The sequence below is a fragment of the Carassius gibelio genome, chromosome A6 (assembly GCF_023724105.1).
Source record: "Carassius gibelio isolate Cgi1373 ecotype wild population from Czech Republic chromosome A6, carGib1.2-hapl.c, whole genome shotgun sequence".
Classification (NCBI taxonomy): domain Eukaryota; kingdom Metazoa; phylum Chordata; class Actinopteri; order Cypriniformes; family Cyprinidae; genus Carassius; species Carassius gibelio.
In genome coordinates this window covers 27,262,079-27,277,838 of record NC_068376.1, presented here as the reverse complement: position 1 = coordinate 27,277,838, position 15,760 = coordinate 27,262,079, and the positions used below count along the sequence as shown (strand labels likewise).

General features: G+C 35.6%; 1 protein-coding gene across 1 annotated transcript; it reads right to left on the bottom strand.

Moving 5' to 3' along the window:
- Window positions 1-491: 491 nt before the first annotated feature.
- Window positions 492-14,831, bottom strand: LOC128015930 (ras-related protein Rab-22A). The gene is made up of 7 exons (XM_052600183.1): window positions 14,488-14,831; window positions 10,799-10,878; window positions 9,505-9,586; window positions 6,377-6,448; window positions 5,773-5,879; window positions 4,418-4,527; window positions 492-3,990 (listed from the first exon to the last, which is right to left on the bottom strand). Exons 1-7 carry the CDS (start codon window positions 14,521-14,523, stop codon window positions 3,887-3,889), a joined length of 591 nt encoding a protein of 196 aa, XP_052456143.1. The 5' UTR covers window positions 14,524-14,831; the 3' UTR covers window positions 492-3,886.
- Window positions 14,832-15,760: the final 929 nt, after the last annotated feature.

Below are 15,760 nucleotides of genomic sequence, written 5' to 3'. Positions count from 1 at the left end.
ATGATTATAGACTTAATCAAGAAATGCTTAATCATAATCGGTCGTATGCATAAAACACTAAGTTGAAAATCTTTCTCAAAAGCAGTGAAGTAATCCAATGGAATATCTGGCAATCTAAGAATTGACATGACTGACATAATCCTCAGACAAGTTTCTAGATCACATTGTTACATGTAGTTGAATTTAAGTGAGTTAATTTATGCTCAGCTTGACAGTTGAACACTAGCTCTTAGAGGGACGCTTTACTTTCCTCAGCACAATTAAAAGATCAGCTGGGACCCCCTGCCAAAGGAGACACATTCCACAAGTGTCATATTTATATATCTAGCCTATCGGCCAGATCCGGAGGAATTTCACCACTCCAAACAGCAGGCAGACATTTTTTATTTTTATTTTTAACTAGAAAAATTAGTAACTTGTCTCAGGCGAGATATAACCCAGTAAACCTCAATGTGCATGTCGATTACATAACATTAATAAAAATTAAAAACTGATGTTGTATACTTTTATTACTAATAAAGAGCTCAACATTTCCCTTTAGCACATTCACAAATGAACAAATAATATGTTATTTTCAAGCCTTCTTTGCATGACAAAATAACAAAAGAGAAAAGCTAAATTGCAAAAACACTTAACGATTAGTATATACTGAATTAAAATGGTAAGTAGTGGTAAAGTAAGACATTTCCTGAAAGACTACATGTCAATTAATTTACACAATTCATCCAATGTGTGGTTATATACAAGGATGTAAAGTACATAAGCAGAATTTCACAACTTTCTTAGGGCCAGCCCAAGACTGTTGCAATTGTTCTTCAACCTAAACACCACTGCAAATCACACCAAACAGCATATTATACTGTCTGACTCAAGTGCAGCATGATGTTCCATTCAAAATCATTAATGCAAAGCCTGTGCTCCCTAGCAAGAGGACAAGCAATTCAGCAAGTCCTTTTCAATTGGCTAAGAAGAACTTCAACTGGACTAAATGAGACGTTTGGTCTAGCTGTGGATCACAGGCTTTGTACAAGACAAAAAAAATGGTTACTCAACAACATTTAAAGCTAGTAATGCATTTCCTTACATTGTAATGACATTAGATTCGTTTCCTTCTCCAATTAGTTTGACATGACAGAAAGAAAATAGAAAAAGTTTACGATTCTGGTTTTGAGTGAAAGACACTTTTACTTAGCGTTAAGGTAAATTACAGTCATTTGAAGAATCAATTTGAATGGTTTTCTCTGTGTAAGCATCAATAGTAATGGATTAGGACTGCAAATTTTCAAGTTATTTGAACTAGGGCAAAACACACATGGCAATTCTGAAGTATTGTCCCAAGTAATCCCTTTTTTCCATTTAACAAGCACTGCCTTCTAAAGGAAAATATTGTTGTGCTAAAACTCACAGATTAACTATACAATTATTGTAATAAGTCTATAAATCTCTCTGGTATTAGTACTGACAGCACACATTTTGGAGGGAAAACGCATTATTATTGCACTTGTGAATTCTTGACAACATCATGGTGCATTGGCATCAATGCAAATAAAAATTACAGGATAAAGGACGGGAAATGAAACTCAAGGCTTTGACAATGCCCATAATATTCATTCTGATTCACTAAACACATTCTATGACTCCTTTATAACAATATAAAGTGTCAAAACCATATGTAGTAATATTCGTGACAAACTTTTAAAGTACCATCATAAGACAAACTACAGAAGCCACATACTAACTTCTAAAAATGTCAGAGATGCTGTCACGTGTTATACTGATTTGCATGTAGATGAAACACATTTTAACCACATTTTATCCCTAAAACTTTGTCACTGTGGATATGCAGTTAAGGAATCATAACATATTTGTTCTATATTCACATATAAGACACAATTGTCAAAGATGAAGTTAAATTTTGGTTGAATAAGCCTCAATGTGAATTCTACATGATGTAAAGAAAAAGAGCCACTCAATCACATAATGGTCTTGAACGAATAGTGTGTACATTAATTCAAATCTTTTAAATGTAAGTTTCTCAGAAGACTTTTTCTGTCAAATTAAGTGCATTTCTTCATCAAAACTGACGTTAGAGCTTTTACGTGTTGTTCTTCAACATCTGAACCAAGTCTAGTTTCCAGATGCTTCTTTTTTTCTCCCTGTCCAGATAGTAAAAAACATGTTGGATGTGCAGGCCAGCAAATAAAAAACAGCAGGGTTTTCGAATTGTAATTGTGCCAATTAACACAAATGGTTAAAATGCAATTTCAGAAAGTATTCGGGCATAATGTACACTTCACAAAGTCCTGGATTAAAGCCTAAATCGCACAACTTCATGTACAGAATTCCAGCATTTGGCACCTTCCCACTAACAATACATTTCTGATATGGAAAACATGTGAACAGGTGGAAAAGTTATCAAATCTAACACTTTGAACCTGCTATTCTTGTCAACGTTCTAGAAGGCTGGCCAAATTTATCTCAAAGTGTGAGGGCTGAACTTCTCTAACGCTACAATTTTACACTGTAAGTGGTAACAATGGTCAGACATTTACCAGCAAACATAAAAGTCCATTTTAAATGCTTGATAATACTAGAAAAGGCTGTAGATAAGAATGTGGCAACCCAGAATGTAGCTAATTGGAGCAAAGACTGTTACTTCTGTTATCTCCACTCGCAAACAGATTAAATACGCAGAAGATTTTGTTGAACTCATACATGCTGCCATCATCACCATCACTGACCTTTTGAACCGCTACTACAAGATGCAACTCCTAATATGTCACAAAAAAAGATTTGGCACATTCTTCATATATAACTTATAAACTTATCTCAAGATAGGGCTGCTAGCTATGGCTCAGACAACTCTTGCTAACCAAAACAATCCCAGAGAAATTTCTATCTATACTTTTAGTACTACCACTGATTTTATTTTTTCATATATAAAATATAGGAAAGACAGAAGTGCCTCATGTCTGGTCCTGAGCAACAAATAACAAACATAGCTTAATATTTATAATAGTAAATTTGTGTTTGGGTCAATCTCACAAATACACGACTGTCATGTTAACCTCAAAATCACAAAAAAATTAAGATAATGAGGTCTACTTTTAGGAGCATTCATTTTTTTTTCCTTTTTACATTATTTCAGAACAATTAAGCACTTTTACATATTGTATTTATGGGTAATGTAATGTTATGTAATACAGCAACATTAATTACTGTTTTATGGTAAAAAAAATATTGTAATTTTAAAAACTATCGTAATAGTCCTAAGAATGGACTTGACCTTTACTTTATGCGAAATATAATTTCACTTTTTTTCACTTGATTTGACCCAAATAAGACATGAATATGACAGCTTTCATGAGATTCACCCATTCATATTTTTTATAATGGTTTTTTTATCATATACATCAAGAATGTGCAAAAATAGTGAAACCAGAAAGCTGTGTTGCTTGCATTTGGAGTGCTGAAAATCTTAAAATGTACAGATGGACAGACAACGGCTTCACTAGGAAACTTCGCAGAGGTTTTTGCACAGAGATTAGAATGATAGAGAGAAAGAGAGCAGGACAGGACAGTATCTGATCTGTTAAGCAGGTGTTTTCTTTGCTGTCTGATTCTAGCTAGTGATCTAGAACAGAAATGGATCCCCAAAGACATTTGAACGGGGCTCAAGAACAGAAGGTACAACGACTGTATATGGGGACAATTTCATCTTTTCTCAAGGAAGTGCAAAGGGATTCAAACTATACATCTAATTTTTAATCTTTTTTGGGCTCCAAAAGGAAGTAACGTAACTCCCCCTATGACATCACATTCTTCATCTGCTATTATCCTTGGTTATTAATTGAAGATAAAACAAGGATCTGGCCAAATTGTTGTGTCAACAGCAACTGCGTTCCCTGGTCGACTCTGATGGTTGGCGACGAAGTTTGAAGCCCTTGACTGCAGACCCGCCATCCGTGTCTAAAACTGGGATCCTTTGACCTGTAAACAAAATCAAATATAAATTATTATGAGCAATAAAAAAACATAAATGGAAAAAAAATGCAAAATACATTTGCCATTTCTGTGCCAGCACAAAAGTGACAAGCATGGTGTCATGCAGTCACAGATTCCTCATTGGAGCGACTGCCAAGCTCCATGGTAAAAGATCTGTATCCAATGTAACCCATCCACTGCCCTGGGTCCAAGGGGCGAGAACAAGTATCCAACGAAGCACTATTCTCCCCACCATGCATTCATTATCATTTTAATAATAGATGATGTTCCAACAAACTGCATTTATTAAAACTAAACCGACTTCAAGGGACAACAACATTTAAACTCAAAGGCTCTAAATGAGTGATTCTAGATGTCATATGAAATATGACAATGAAATAACACACTGATGACTAGTTAGGATTTTACTCACTTATCTGAATGAAGACCTCATTGATGTTAATGGCATTTTTGGCACTGGTTTCAACAAATATGGCATGAATGGAATCAGCATAGTCCTTGGCGTCCTTCTCTGACACCTCTCTGGAGAACAAGAGGACAAAGCAGCAGAGCACTAATAAGCAATCAGATTCATTCATGGACAAGAGTGGCATGTTATTGTTATTCTGGATATTTGGAACTACAAGGATTTAAACTGATAGTCAGCATGTGTGGGAGATCATCTGAGTGGGCTGAACCTTGTGAAACTCATGTATTCTTTTGTGACAGTGGTGTATAACTAGCACACAACAGCATGTTGGTGGGAAACCATTGTGTGCTGGTGCTCTTTGCACCCGTCACCTGATCACAGGTGCTGATCAGATTGCACCAGCACAACACGTATCATCAGGACGGTCACACTGACAAAACAGATCTATTTTCCATTGACACTTCGCCCTCTCTTGGATCAACTGGCCAGCTGGTGATGTTTTTTTTCCGATTAACTAGATGTTTAAAATGTTGTGGTTTGTGAAAACGTCCCTGCCACCTAGGGTGTTGTGGGTGGTTGCCAGGGCAAGACTTGAGTAACTAGGGTGTTGCTATTCGATTGGTAGGGTGTTCTGAATGGTTGTCTGCAAGGCTTAAATATATCTGGGGTCCTTCAATGCAAGTTTATGGGATTTGTACCCCCCAAAAAGTTTTTACTTAATATAATTTTAAATAGTATTACATTTTTAAGTTGGTTTAATGTTATCGGTAACTGTATTTCCATGATGACAGATTTTTTACATCTGTAGCAAACCTCTTAAGATAGGAAAACCTGTAAAGAAACGTTTAAAAGTGAAGTAAATGATGGCTGTGGATCACTGAGAACAGCACCAGTTGTGCCAGAATACGGAATATCTAAGGTTTATGTGCCAGACAGAACAATTGCAAGAATTTTCCTTGATATTTATTGCCTGAATGACTTGCGGTGCATACGCAAGTCTTGGTCTTTATGGTTTCAAAATGTAAAATACAACCGCACTGACAGCCGACTAACTCTGCCAAAGAATGCAATGGTGAACCAAGACATATCATTGGGCTTGTGGGAAGAGTGTAGCAATTGAAAGTGGAAAGATAGATTACAGACCGCTTAAAAGTGGATTTCTTTTCATCGCAAGTTATGCTTCTGGTAACGGTATGTGTGTGAGCTTGTTTTCAATGAGTCGGGACAAGTTGACAGCAAATATGCAGGTCTTTTCCCGATGTCAAATTGAGTTGACAGTCACTGCGGGTGCATCCCTTCAAGCTGAACAGAGATGACAGGAGGTAGAGTCTTTTGTGGTAAGGAATGGTGGAATTCACCTGGAATCGGAGAGATCGCATTTGTTGCCAGCGATAGCCACCACTATGTTGGGTGGTCCATGCTGGCGAAGCTCCTTCACCCAGTTCTTCAACGTCTGGAAAGATTCCTTGGTGAAACACAAAGAGATTTTTAAGACAAGCAACGCTGTTACATAAGAAAACTTTGAGGTCATTATCTACTGATGCCTCATGTTGCACAAAACCTACGTGGTAACATTTCTTCCGTTGAACACAAAAGGAGTTACAGTACCTAGCAGACTGTCCAAGCTGCTCTTTTCCATTACTTAACATTAATGCTAACTAGGGGCTGTCAAGCTCCAAAAAACACCATAAAAGTAGTCGTATGACTTGTGCATGATACATCAAGTCTTCTAAAGCCATATGATAACTTTGTGTGGGGAAAAGACTGACAATTAACCCACTATTCACTGAAAGTCTTACCTCAGCCAATAACTGCTTTAGAGTTCCATGGAAAATACAAGATCTCCAGCAACATGAAGTTGAGTAGATGATGACAGAACTTTCATTTTTGGTTGAACTATCCCTTTAATAGATATACCAGCAGAAAGATTTGTGTAGTAATAATGAAGAAATATTTCAGTACCTCTTTAGTGATGTCATACACAATGATAGCCGCAGCAGAGCCTCTGTAGTACATGGGAGCCAGGGCACGAAACTAAGAGTGAAACAGATAACATGCAGATGTGAGAAAGAAAAAAAAAACATCCCAACATTCTCTTCTTAGAGGCCGAGTGGGTGATTTCAACCCATGTATGCTTATTATCAGAGCTTTGAAAGAATTTGTTCGCTTTGGCAGAGGTCTCCTTCAAGTTTCATGCCGAATTAAATGGACAACTGAAACACAAATAAACGAGTGTTATTCCTACTTGTTCCGTTCAAACAGAACTTTAGGCGGCGGTTGGGGAAAACCACGGTGAAAAACCCTAGACGTGAGCCACTGTTAAAACCTAAAGGAGAATTGTGTTTAAGACGGCCAGGCCAAGGAGGCTTGAGTTGAGGAACTGCACAGAAAGGCATATCAACACATATGGGAGCCATCAGGGGAAAGATGAGCGCCATGTTTCTAAAGAAGTTAGCGTTTAATCATTATAAAATGACGTAGTTGGGTTGTTCGACCCGGTCATCAAAAATAGACAAAAAAAACTCTGATTAATAAAAACAAGCTGGATCCAGTATGTCATTCTGTCAAAAAAAAAAAAGAGCTAAAAGAGGGGAAAAGTGCATTCGAAAGAGAGACAGGGTTGACATGGCAAGAAACCCTGGAAGGTTTTTATTTATTTTTTACATACTTTAAGTTTAGGTGTGAGATAGCCTGAGAAATAGTCTTAAAATCAAATGCATACTCACATAATTTAGAATTGATTTGTTTTTGTTAAATTTACAGTTTTGGCAAGTTATTGAGATCTTTCAAATTTACAGATAAGCTGTAAACTGGTATTTGTTTATTCATTAAAAGAATATTTTATGAATGGCTAGATTTCATCAGTATGAAATATGCTTAAACATACTTAATTTACAAATAATATCCAAAACCAATTGGAACCTAAACCTGTTTTTCTTGGTTTTGCTGATCAATGCATCAGTACTATGTGAGATCACTTAAGATAAATATTTATTATTATCTGTTCTACAGATTCATTTGACATCATGGAAAGTTTATTATTTCATTCATGAAAACGCTGTGTAAATCCAATATAAATTGGAATTAAGTTAAGAAAACAGGTCAGAGCTCTGCTTAATCCATCTTTTTCATCATTTAAATGAATAAATCACATTTGACTGACATGGTTTCTCACATTAATAGCTATTTTTGGCAAAGTTCACTGCACAAGGAAGAGCTAAATGCTTCAGTTTAGATTTTGATTAAAATTGCAGGATGTCTCCTCAGACATTACCCAGGATTCCAAATTGTGTGCTCCTTCTCCAAATTGTGTGCTCCTTGTGTGCTCCTGCTCCTGCAATTTCTCTCATCCAATTCTTCAAATTTCTCTTGCCATCAAGTCAATTCGTCAGTTTTAAAGACCTCATGAAATCGCTTTCCTAGCTATAGCAATTTTTCTTTCTGCATATTTTACTTCTGTGATATTAAAGCTGAATTTTCAGCATCATTACTTCAGTCTTAAGTGTCACATGATCCTTCAAAATCATACTAATATGCTGATTTGCTGCTCAAAAAAATTCTTGATTTCTTATCATTGTTGAAAACAGCTCAGCTCCATGAATTTTCCCCATGATTCTTTGATGAACAGAAAGTTCAATAAACAGCATTAATCAGATTTTTTTTTTTTTGCAACAATGTAAAGTCTTTTCTGTCACTTTTGATGAATCTGAAGCACCCACAAAGCCACTAAAGTAGAAAACAAAGAGCACAAAACAAGCCATGCTTCCACAATGCTGTTCTAAAAAGCAACGTGACAGATAATTGTCTAATCAAGAGCTTGACAGCCAGTGAAAAGCCTGATCACAACTCCCACTGGAGTACAGGAATCGGTCTTCTCTTCACAAAATCACAACAGAGCTTGAAGTTAAAAAGAAAGAAGAAAGACACCAAGAGGGAGGAAGAGGGAGGAAGAGAGAGAGGGAGAGAGAGAGGGAGAGAGAGAGAGATTCTGGCTTTGATTGTTCTTCTCTAACAGCTATCTCTTATATGGCTTGGCATTTCATCCCATCAGGGTCTGGAGCATCCAGAACAAAGCAAAGCAAAGAAAACCTGACCTCTTTAACTACTCAAAGGCCACGATGAGGAACTTGCACTGTATTTACCGATGGGAATAAATCAAAGTGCTAAACAGGACCAGATGAGGGTAAAGATACGGAATAAGTCTGACTTTCTCATATTCTTTCATATGGAGAAGGATTCAAACATTAAAGACCATTACTTCTATTTAGCATTTTTCTAATTTAATCATATATATATATATATATATATATATATATATATATATATATATATATATATATATATCACCATCAAAACACTTTAAGTGCACATTTTGAACATAAGGCTTTTGTTCAAAGGATTTAACATGTCAAACCACACAAATGTGTTACATTTTTATTATTAACTTTTTCTGTGTTTTAAATTCATCACAATCCAAAAACTTGTTTCTGTTTTCCTGGTTTACATGTGTGTGTGTGTGTATATATATATATATATATATATATATATATATATATATATATATATATATATATATATATATATATATATATATATATATATATATATATATATATATATATATATATATATAAATATATATAAATAGGCCCAGATTGTCAATATAGTTGCATAAAAAGAGATAAGCAATTCCTTGACGGCTGGTATGATACTATTTTTTTTTCTAGCAGCTTGTGTGGGCCACTTGGCATCCTAGATTGAGTATCACATAACATCCCAGATCATATTGCAAACAGCCTATATAAACATCTCCCCCCTACACTTCAGCTGTCTTGCCTAACTTACGGTGTATTAAGAGAGAAGAGCGTAAAGATATAGAGCATACAGAAGACCAACCCCCTTCCAATAACATTAACCCCTCTCTCCCTGAAGTACTTGTGTGCAAACAAGACAAGTGCATGCAATACTGCCCCCGTCTGAATTATGAAGGCACTGCAAAAACAGAAGTGAAACAGAGTAAACACTGTATTTAATGGCTGTCAGCTTGTGTATGTGTCACCCCAGTGTGTGTAGTGATTGTTACTGTTTACCCTTTCTTGTCCTGCTGTGTCCCAGATGAGGAATTTGTGAAGCTCATTGTGGTACTGCACAGTCTTTGTCATAAACGATGCTCTGAAAATAAAATTGGCATGATCAGTAACATTAATCATACAAATACAAAGATCTGCATGGAATCTGAGACATCTGCAGATCTTGTTTATTAAATGATCAAATTTTATTACATTTTACAATGCATTCAGATGCCAGTAAGACTCTCAGCTTTGTTTTTTTATATTTTTTACCATATTTAAATCCAGACTAACCCCCACCGCACCCACAATCTTAGAAATAATTGAGAAAAGTGTGTAGAGGTCATATGGACACTTATAGCCATCTTTACAAGGTTTACAAGTGTTTTGTCAGGTGCAAATGCACACAAAACAAACACAAGACATGCAAGGCTACATAATAAGTCTTGCGTTCTTTACATTTGTTGTTTTGCCCATGCAAGCTTGAAAACCAGGTTTTCTGTTATGTACTGAATGTGGTGGTGAATTATTACGAGAATGAATTTTTTAGCAAAAGTGTGTTCATGGAGTCAGAGTGGTTAAATAGCAGATGCATAATTTACAGCTATTATTGCAAATTGAAAACCTAATTAATTGATTTTAAAAAAAAATCAGCAAACAAAGTTTTAATGAAAAGAAAAAAATATTTTTGAAAAGTATTTTAAATGTTAGTTATTTTAACATTTAATTAAAAAATGTATTTTTAGCAATATTATCATCTTTTGTTGGCCAGCAGTGCACAAATCTAAATGACTGGCCTGACTGGGACAGCAGAAAAGACTTTCTGACAATGTGTGTCAATTGAATTCAGCCTTATGTAACTCAATTAAAAGAGGTCACAAGTTTAAATCTTTAACAGACTGTGAAGAAACATGTATTATCTAATCAATGCTATATATTAAATCACTTAAAGCAATGTGAATCTGTATTACATTCAGACTTCCCAGCACCAACAGTGCAGCTACTGTAACTAGTTCAAGATGCTGATTTACAGATTTTGTTTTCTTAAGATACTGAATCATCATCATTATTATTAAAACAAATAATCCTTCAAGTAGTTTTTTTTTTTTCGATACAGTGCTTGTTGACACTAATCACAAAATTTCAACACACCAAGTATCAGTTTTGTTTGTTTGAAACAGCTTCCAGTTCACTCCATGTCACCGCCTGCTGTGTTTGCTATGAAGCAATCCTTTAAAACTTGCATAAGAAATAAGAAAAGCCTGCAGCATAGTCTGCTTGACCTCATGGTGAGTGTGTTTTGCAGTAAGCTTACCCAATTGTGGGATTAATATTGGGATCAAAACTATCCTCCACAAACCTCCACACGATACTTGACTTTCCAACCCCTGTATCCTAGGACAAAAGATGAAAAACAGTAACTAAACACAACAACTAATATATCTTTATATTAGTTATATTACATTACATACATATCCATATCCATATATATATATATATATATATATATATATATATATATATATATATATATATATATATATATATATATACATATATATACATATATATATATATATACATATATATATATATATTAGGGGTGTAACGGTTCACAAAATTCACGGTTCGGTTCGATACGATACACTGATGTCACGGTTCGGTTCGGTTCGGTTCGATACGTTTTAGATACAGCAAAATGTAAAAACATCTCAACTTTTCAGAATGCCGCAAGCGCACCGCGGGTCATGTGACAAGAACCAACCAATCAGCTTCATCCTTTCCCGTAACAACGTTGAGAGCTCAGCCAAGATGAAGGAACAGCTGATCATAGTTGTATATGGATTGCAATTTTGAAATAAATTCAGTAGCAGAGGTACTGCAAGCGATTTTTAGAGCTGCAAATCCATTTATCCTTCGCTGAAATTTCCGCGTCTCATGGAGAGAGCACGTCATTGTTGCTTAGCAAAGACAGACGCCTCAGGAGAAAGACGCGCTTAGCGTTTTCCATGCGTTTTTAGGCACGATATGTGAACGGCCCCTAAGGCGCTCGCTCACTCAGCACGCGCTGAAGGCTCGTTGCAAAATGTCTAATGCATTTAACAGACCAGAAATATAAGATCCTAAAATAACCAACAGGTCTGGTGTTTGGGTTGGATTCCCTGTAAGCTATAGTGTCTAAATGCTGCAGGGATAGTTTGCTGCGTGCATGTTTCTCCTTTTTTTCGTCTTTTCCCAGATAGTACTGACGCATATATCCCAGATATTCCCGCTGTTTTTTTTTTTTTTTTTTTTGTAATCCCGCTGGTGTACCCTGTCATGTTGCAGATGCGACATACCGTTGTTTATTTATCCACCACTCTCTTGCCATCACCATTATAGCTTAAAGGGAATCCAAAGTGCACCCAAACACCAGACCTGTTGGTTATTGGAGGATCTTCTCATTTCTAGTCTGTTAAACGCATTGGCTATTTTGCAACGAGCCTTCAGCGTGTACTGAGTGAGCGAGTGCCTGCTGAGTAGCCTAACATAAACATATAAGATGGTGTTTTTTTCTTCTTCGGGAGTGTCAGGGGCGTTGCCTGTTACGTTGTTTGGGTTATTGGGCTACCTTGTTGAACGCATATCATTATATTTCTTTCTCTCTCTTTTTTTTTTTTTTTCAAATATAATTAATTACTCCAACGAACCGTTCGGTATACATAATGCGTACCGCGTACCGAACCGAAAGCGTCGTACCGAACGGTTCAATACGAATACGCGTATCGTTACACCCCTAATATATATATATATATATATATATATATATACAGTTGCAATCAAATTTATTCAACCCCCTTGACCTGCAAGACATTTTGCTGCGGAGAACAACATTTTATGAAATAAATTCAACAAAGGCATCATTAAAATATAAGAGAAAGTTTGTTAAGACACTTTTGAGTGATTCTGAGAATGGAACATTGATGAATCATGATAAAATTAAATTGGCCCTAAATATTTATGTTCAAAATTATTCAACCCTCTTTGTGCAGAATCTTTTATTCTTTAAAATCACCAATAAACGCTGTCTTTAAGTGTTTAGAAGCTTCTGTCACCTCTCTACTACAGTCTTGACCCATTCCTCGCATGAAAAAGATTCCAGATCACTGAAAATCTTTGGTTTTCACATTGACACTGCTTTCTTCAAATTCAACCAGATATTTGAAATTAGAATGAAGCCTGGAGACTGAACAGGCCAATCAAGTACATTCTATGACTGATCCCTGATCCAAGCAGAAGTGGATTTGGATGTGTACTTTGGAATGACTGTCCTGCAGGAAAGCTTCAGTCTTTGCACCAAAGGCATCACTATTCTTGTCAAAATGGCCTGATATTTCAAAGAATCCATGATGTTATTCATACAGTCATGATTTCCACTTCCTTCTACAGTAAAGAAACCCCATAACAGGACTGATCCACCTCCAAGTTTGAGGATGGAGATGGTATTCTTCTGCTTATGAGCTTTGCCTTTTTTGCAGCAGACATACCGCTGATCCATGGGTCCAAAAAGTTCCAGTTTGGTCACATCACTCCATAAAACATTCCTCCAGAGCTCCACAAGTCTACACAAATGTATTTTATCAAGTTCAAGTTGTCCTTTGTTCTTCTTGATCAAGAGTGGTATTCTACAATATGTCTCATCATGAGGGCCATACTTGTCTCGTGTTCTTCTTACACACTGCATTGAAATGGTTTTCCTCCTTTCATCGGGTCATCTTGCAAGTCTTTGGCTGTACATTGCAGATTTTTCACAGTTGCTCTGATTAAACATTTTATGATATTGTGCTTTTTCTTCAACAGCCTCAAAGGTTTTCTGTTAAGACACACTTTAAGTTTAGGAATAACGCTGAGAGCTGTGTCTCTAAGAACTTTCAATGTCTTGGAAATCTTCATACAGCCTTAGCCTTTCTAAAGTAATACAATATTTATTCTCTTTATCTTTTGTGAGAGCTCTGTTTACATTTTTGCTACTCAACTTAAGCACATGCATGGGATAACTGTATGTGTAACAGCTCAAGCTAATTCTGTTTTTAATAGAGTTTCTAAAGGCTTAATTGTGTTTTGAGACTGTTTTATTCCCCACCATGCAAATAAGTGATTTAAAAACAGCAATGTTGAATAGGGGTTGAATAATTATGACATGGCAGTATTATTAAAAAATCTTATAACTCAAAAATATTACATTATATACTGACAATATCACTTTTAATATGCCAGTGAACTGTAATAGATGCCATTTTTATTTTATCCTGGATCTTCAGAAAAGCTTGTATTTTGTAAAGTACTGCAGTCTCTGAGGGGTTGAATAATTTTGAATGCAACTGTATATATACACACACACACACACACACACACACACACACACACATATATGTTTGTGTGTGTGTGTGTGTGTGTGTGTGTGTGTGTGTTTGCATCTATCGCTCTTTCTATATATATTTTTCTTTTTTTAATTGAACATAGATTTTATAGTTTATCTTATATATTAATTTAAAATGAACATATTTGTGTTTTGACAAAAGTTTCAATATATAAAGTCAAAACTGTTATGTATAATCAATTTATCAATATCATTTTAAAAAGGGCTTAGCAGGACTAACCATTGACAGACTGCAAAGCTAAAAAGCACAGATTTATCACCAATACATGAGTAAATGCAGATTAAATTGAAAACTTGTGCCCTATGAAATGCATCTACTGAACAAATGTAACTTCTCAAACTCTCTAGACATTTATCATCCACTAATGAATCGGTGGTTAAATACGTCACCAGACCAGAAATATTACTGTAACGATTAAGAGGTCATCAAAGTTCGCAGAATAAGTCAAACCAATGCCACACTTTATTGCAAGTCATAGTATGCAATAAGACTTATGACAGAGCATAAAAATAGTAATAAAACATTAAATATGTAATAAAACTGCAATCAACGTCAAAAAATAAACATCGAATAGAAATCTTACCCCAAGAAGGCATACTTTCAACTCTCTTAGCGACATGTTGACCTCCAAACTAATGAAAACTTCCCAATCATTCCACACTGTTTCATAAAGCTGATCACAGCAACTATTTGTATTTGGCGTAAGCTAAAAAGCAACACACGCAGTCTCTCTCGAATCACCAGTGTTAGATAGCCACTGCTTTAGGACGGCATAAGAACCTGATGGGAAATACTGACATAACACGTACAGCTTATTATAGTATAAAGACTTAGATTAGTTATATTAATGATCGATTAGTTGCTATATTAGCTGTTCGTTGATCGCCATCTTGAACTCCGGCTGATGGTTCTAGTTATGGGAAGTCATTCACGCGAATCGGTTCTTTCGAACAGTTCGTTTCATTGAACCGTTCAAAAACTGTTTGAGCGAAGTAATTACGTCATCTCGTGGTTGCTAGCCTCCCAGCATACAACAACAAACTGGGCATATAAAGGCACATACGGCTGTTAATACATCTTTCTATTATGTTTTATTATTATCAATAGTGTATGTTGCTGTAATTTCATGTATTCCAGGTTATGATAATAGATGACTGAGTTTCCAGAGCACTTTAGCAACTTTACAGATCAAAATATTTCAGGTGAATATATATATATATATATATATATATATATATATATATATATATATATATATATATATATATATATATATATATATATATATGCAGGTGCTGGTCATATGATTCGAATATCATCAAAAACTTTATTTATTTCACTAATTCCATTCAAAAAGTGAAACTTGTATATTATATTCATTCATTTCAAATGTTTAATTCTTTTAATTTTGATGATTATAACTGAGAACTAAGGAAAATTAGAATAGTATAACTTAAGACCAGTACAAAGAAAGGATTTTTAGAAATCTTGGCCAACTAAAAAGTATAAAAATGAAAAGTATGAGCATGTACAGCACTCAAAACTTAGTTGGGGCTCCTTTTGCCTGAATTACTGCAGCAATGCGGCGTGGCATGGAGTCGATCAGTCTGTGGCACTGCTCAGGTGTTATGAAAGCCCAGGTTGCTCTGATAGTGGCCTTCAGCTCTTCTGCATTGTTCCGTCTGAGACCAGGGATTCCAGGGTCCTTAAACCAGGGACTGGTAGCCTTTGCACTGTTTGCAGGTGCCAAGTTCTGTTGGAAAATGAAATCTGCATCTCCATAAAGTCGGTCAGCAGAAGTAAGCATGAAGTGCTCTAAAACTTCCTGGTATATGGCTGCATTGACCTTGAACCTC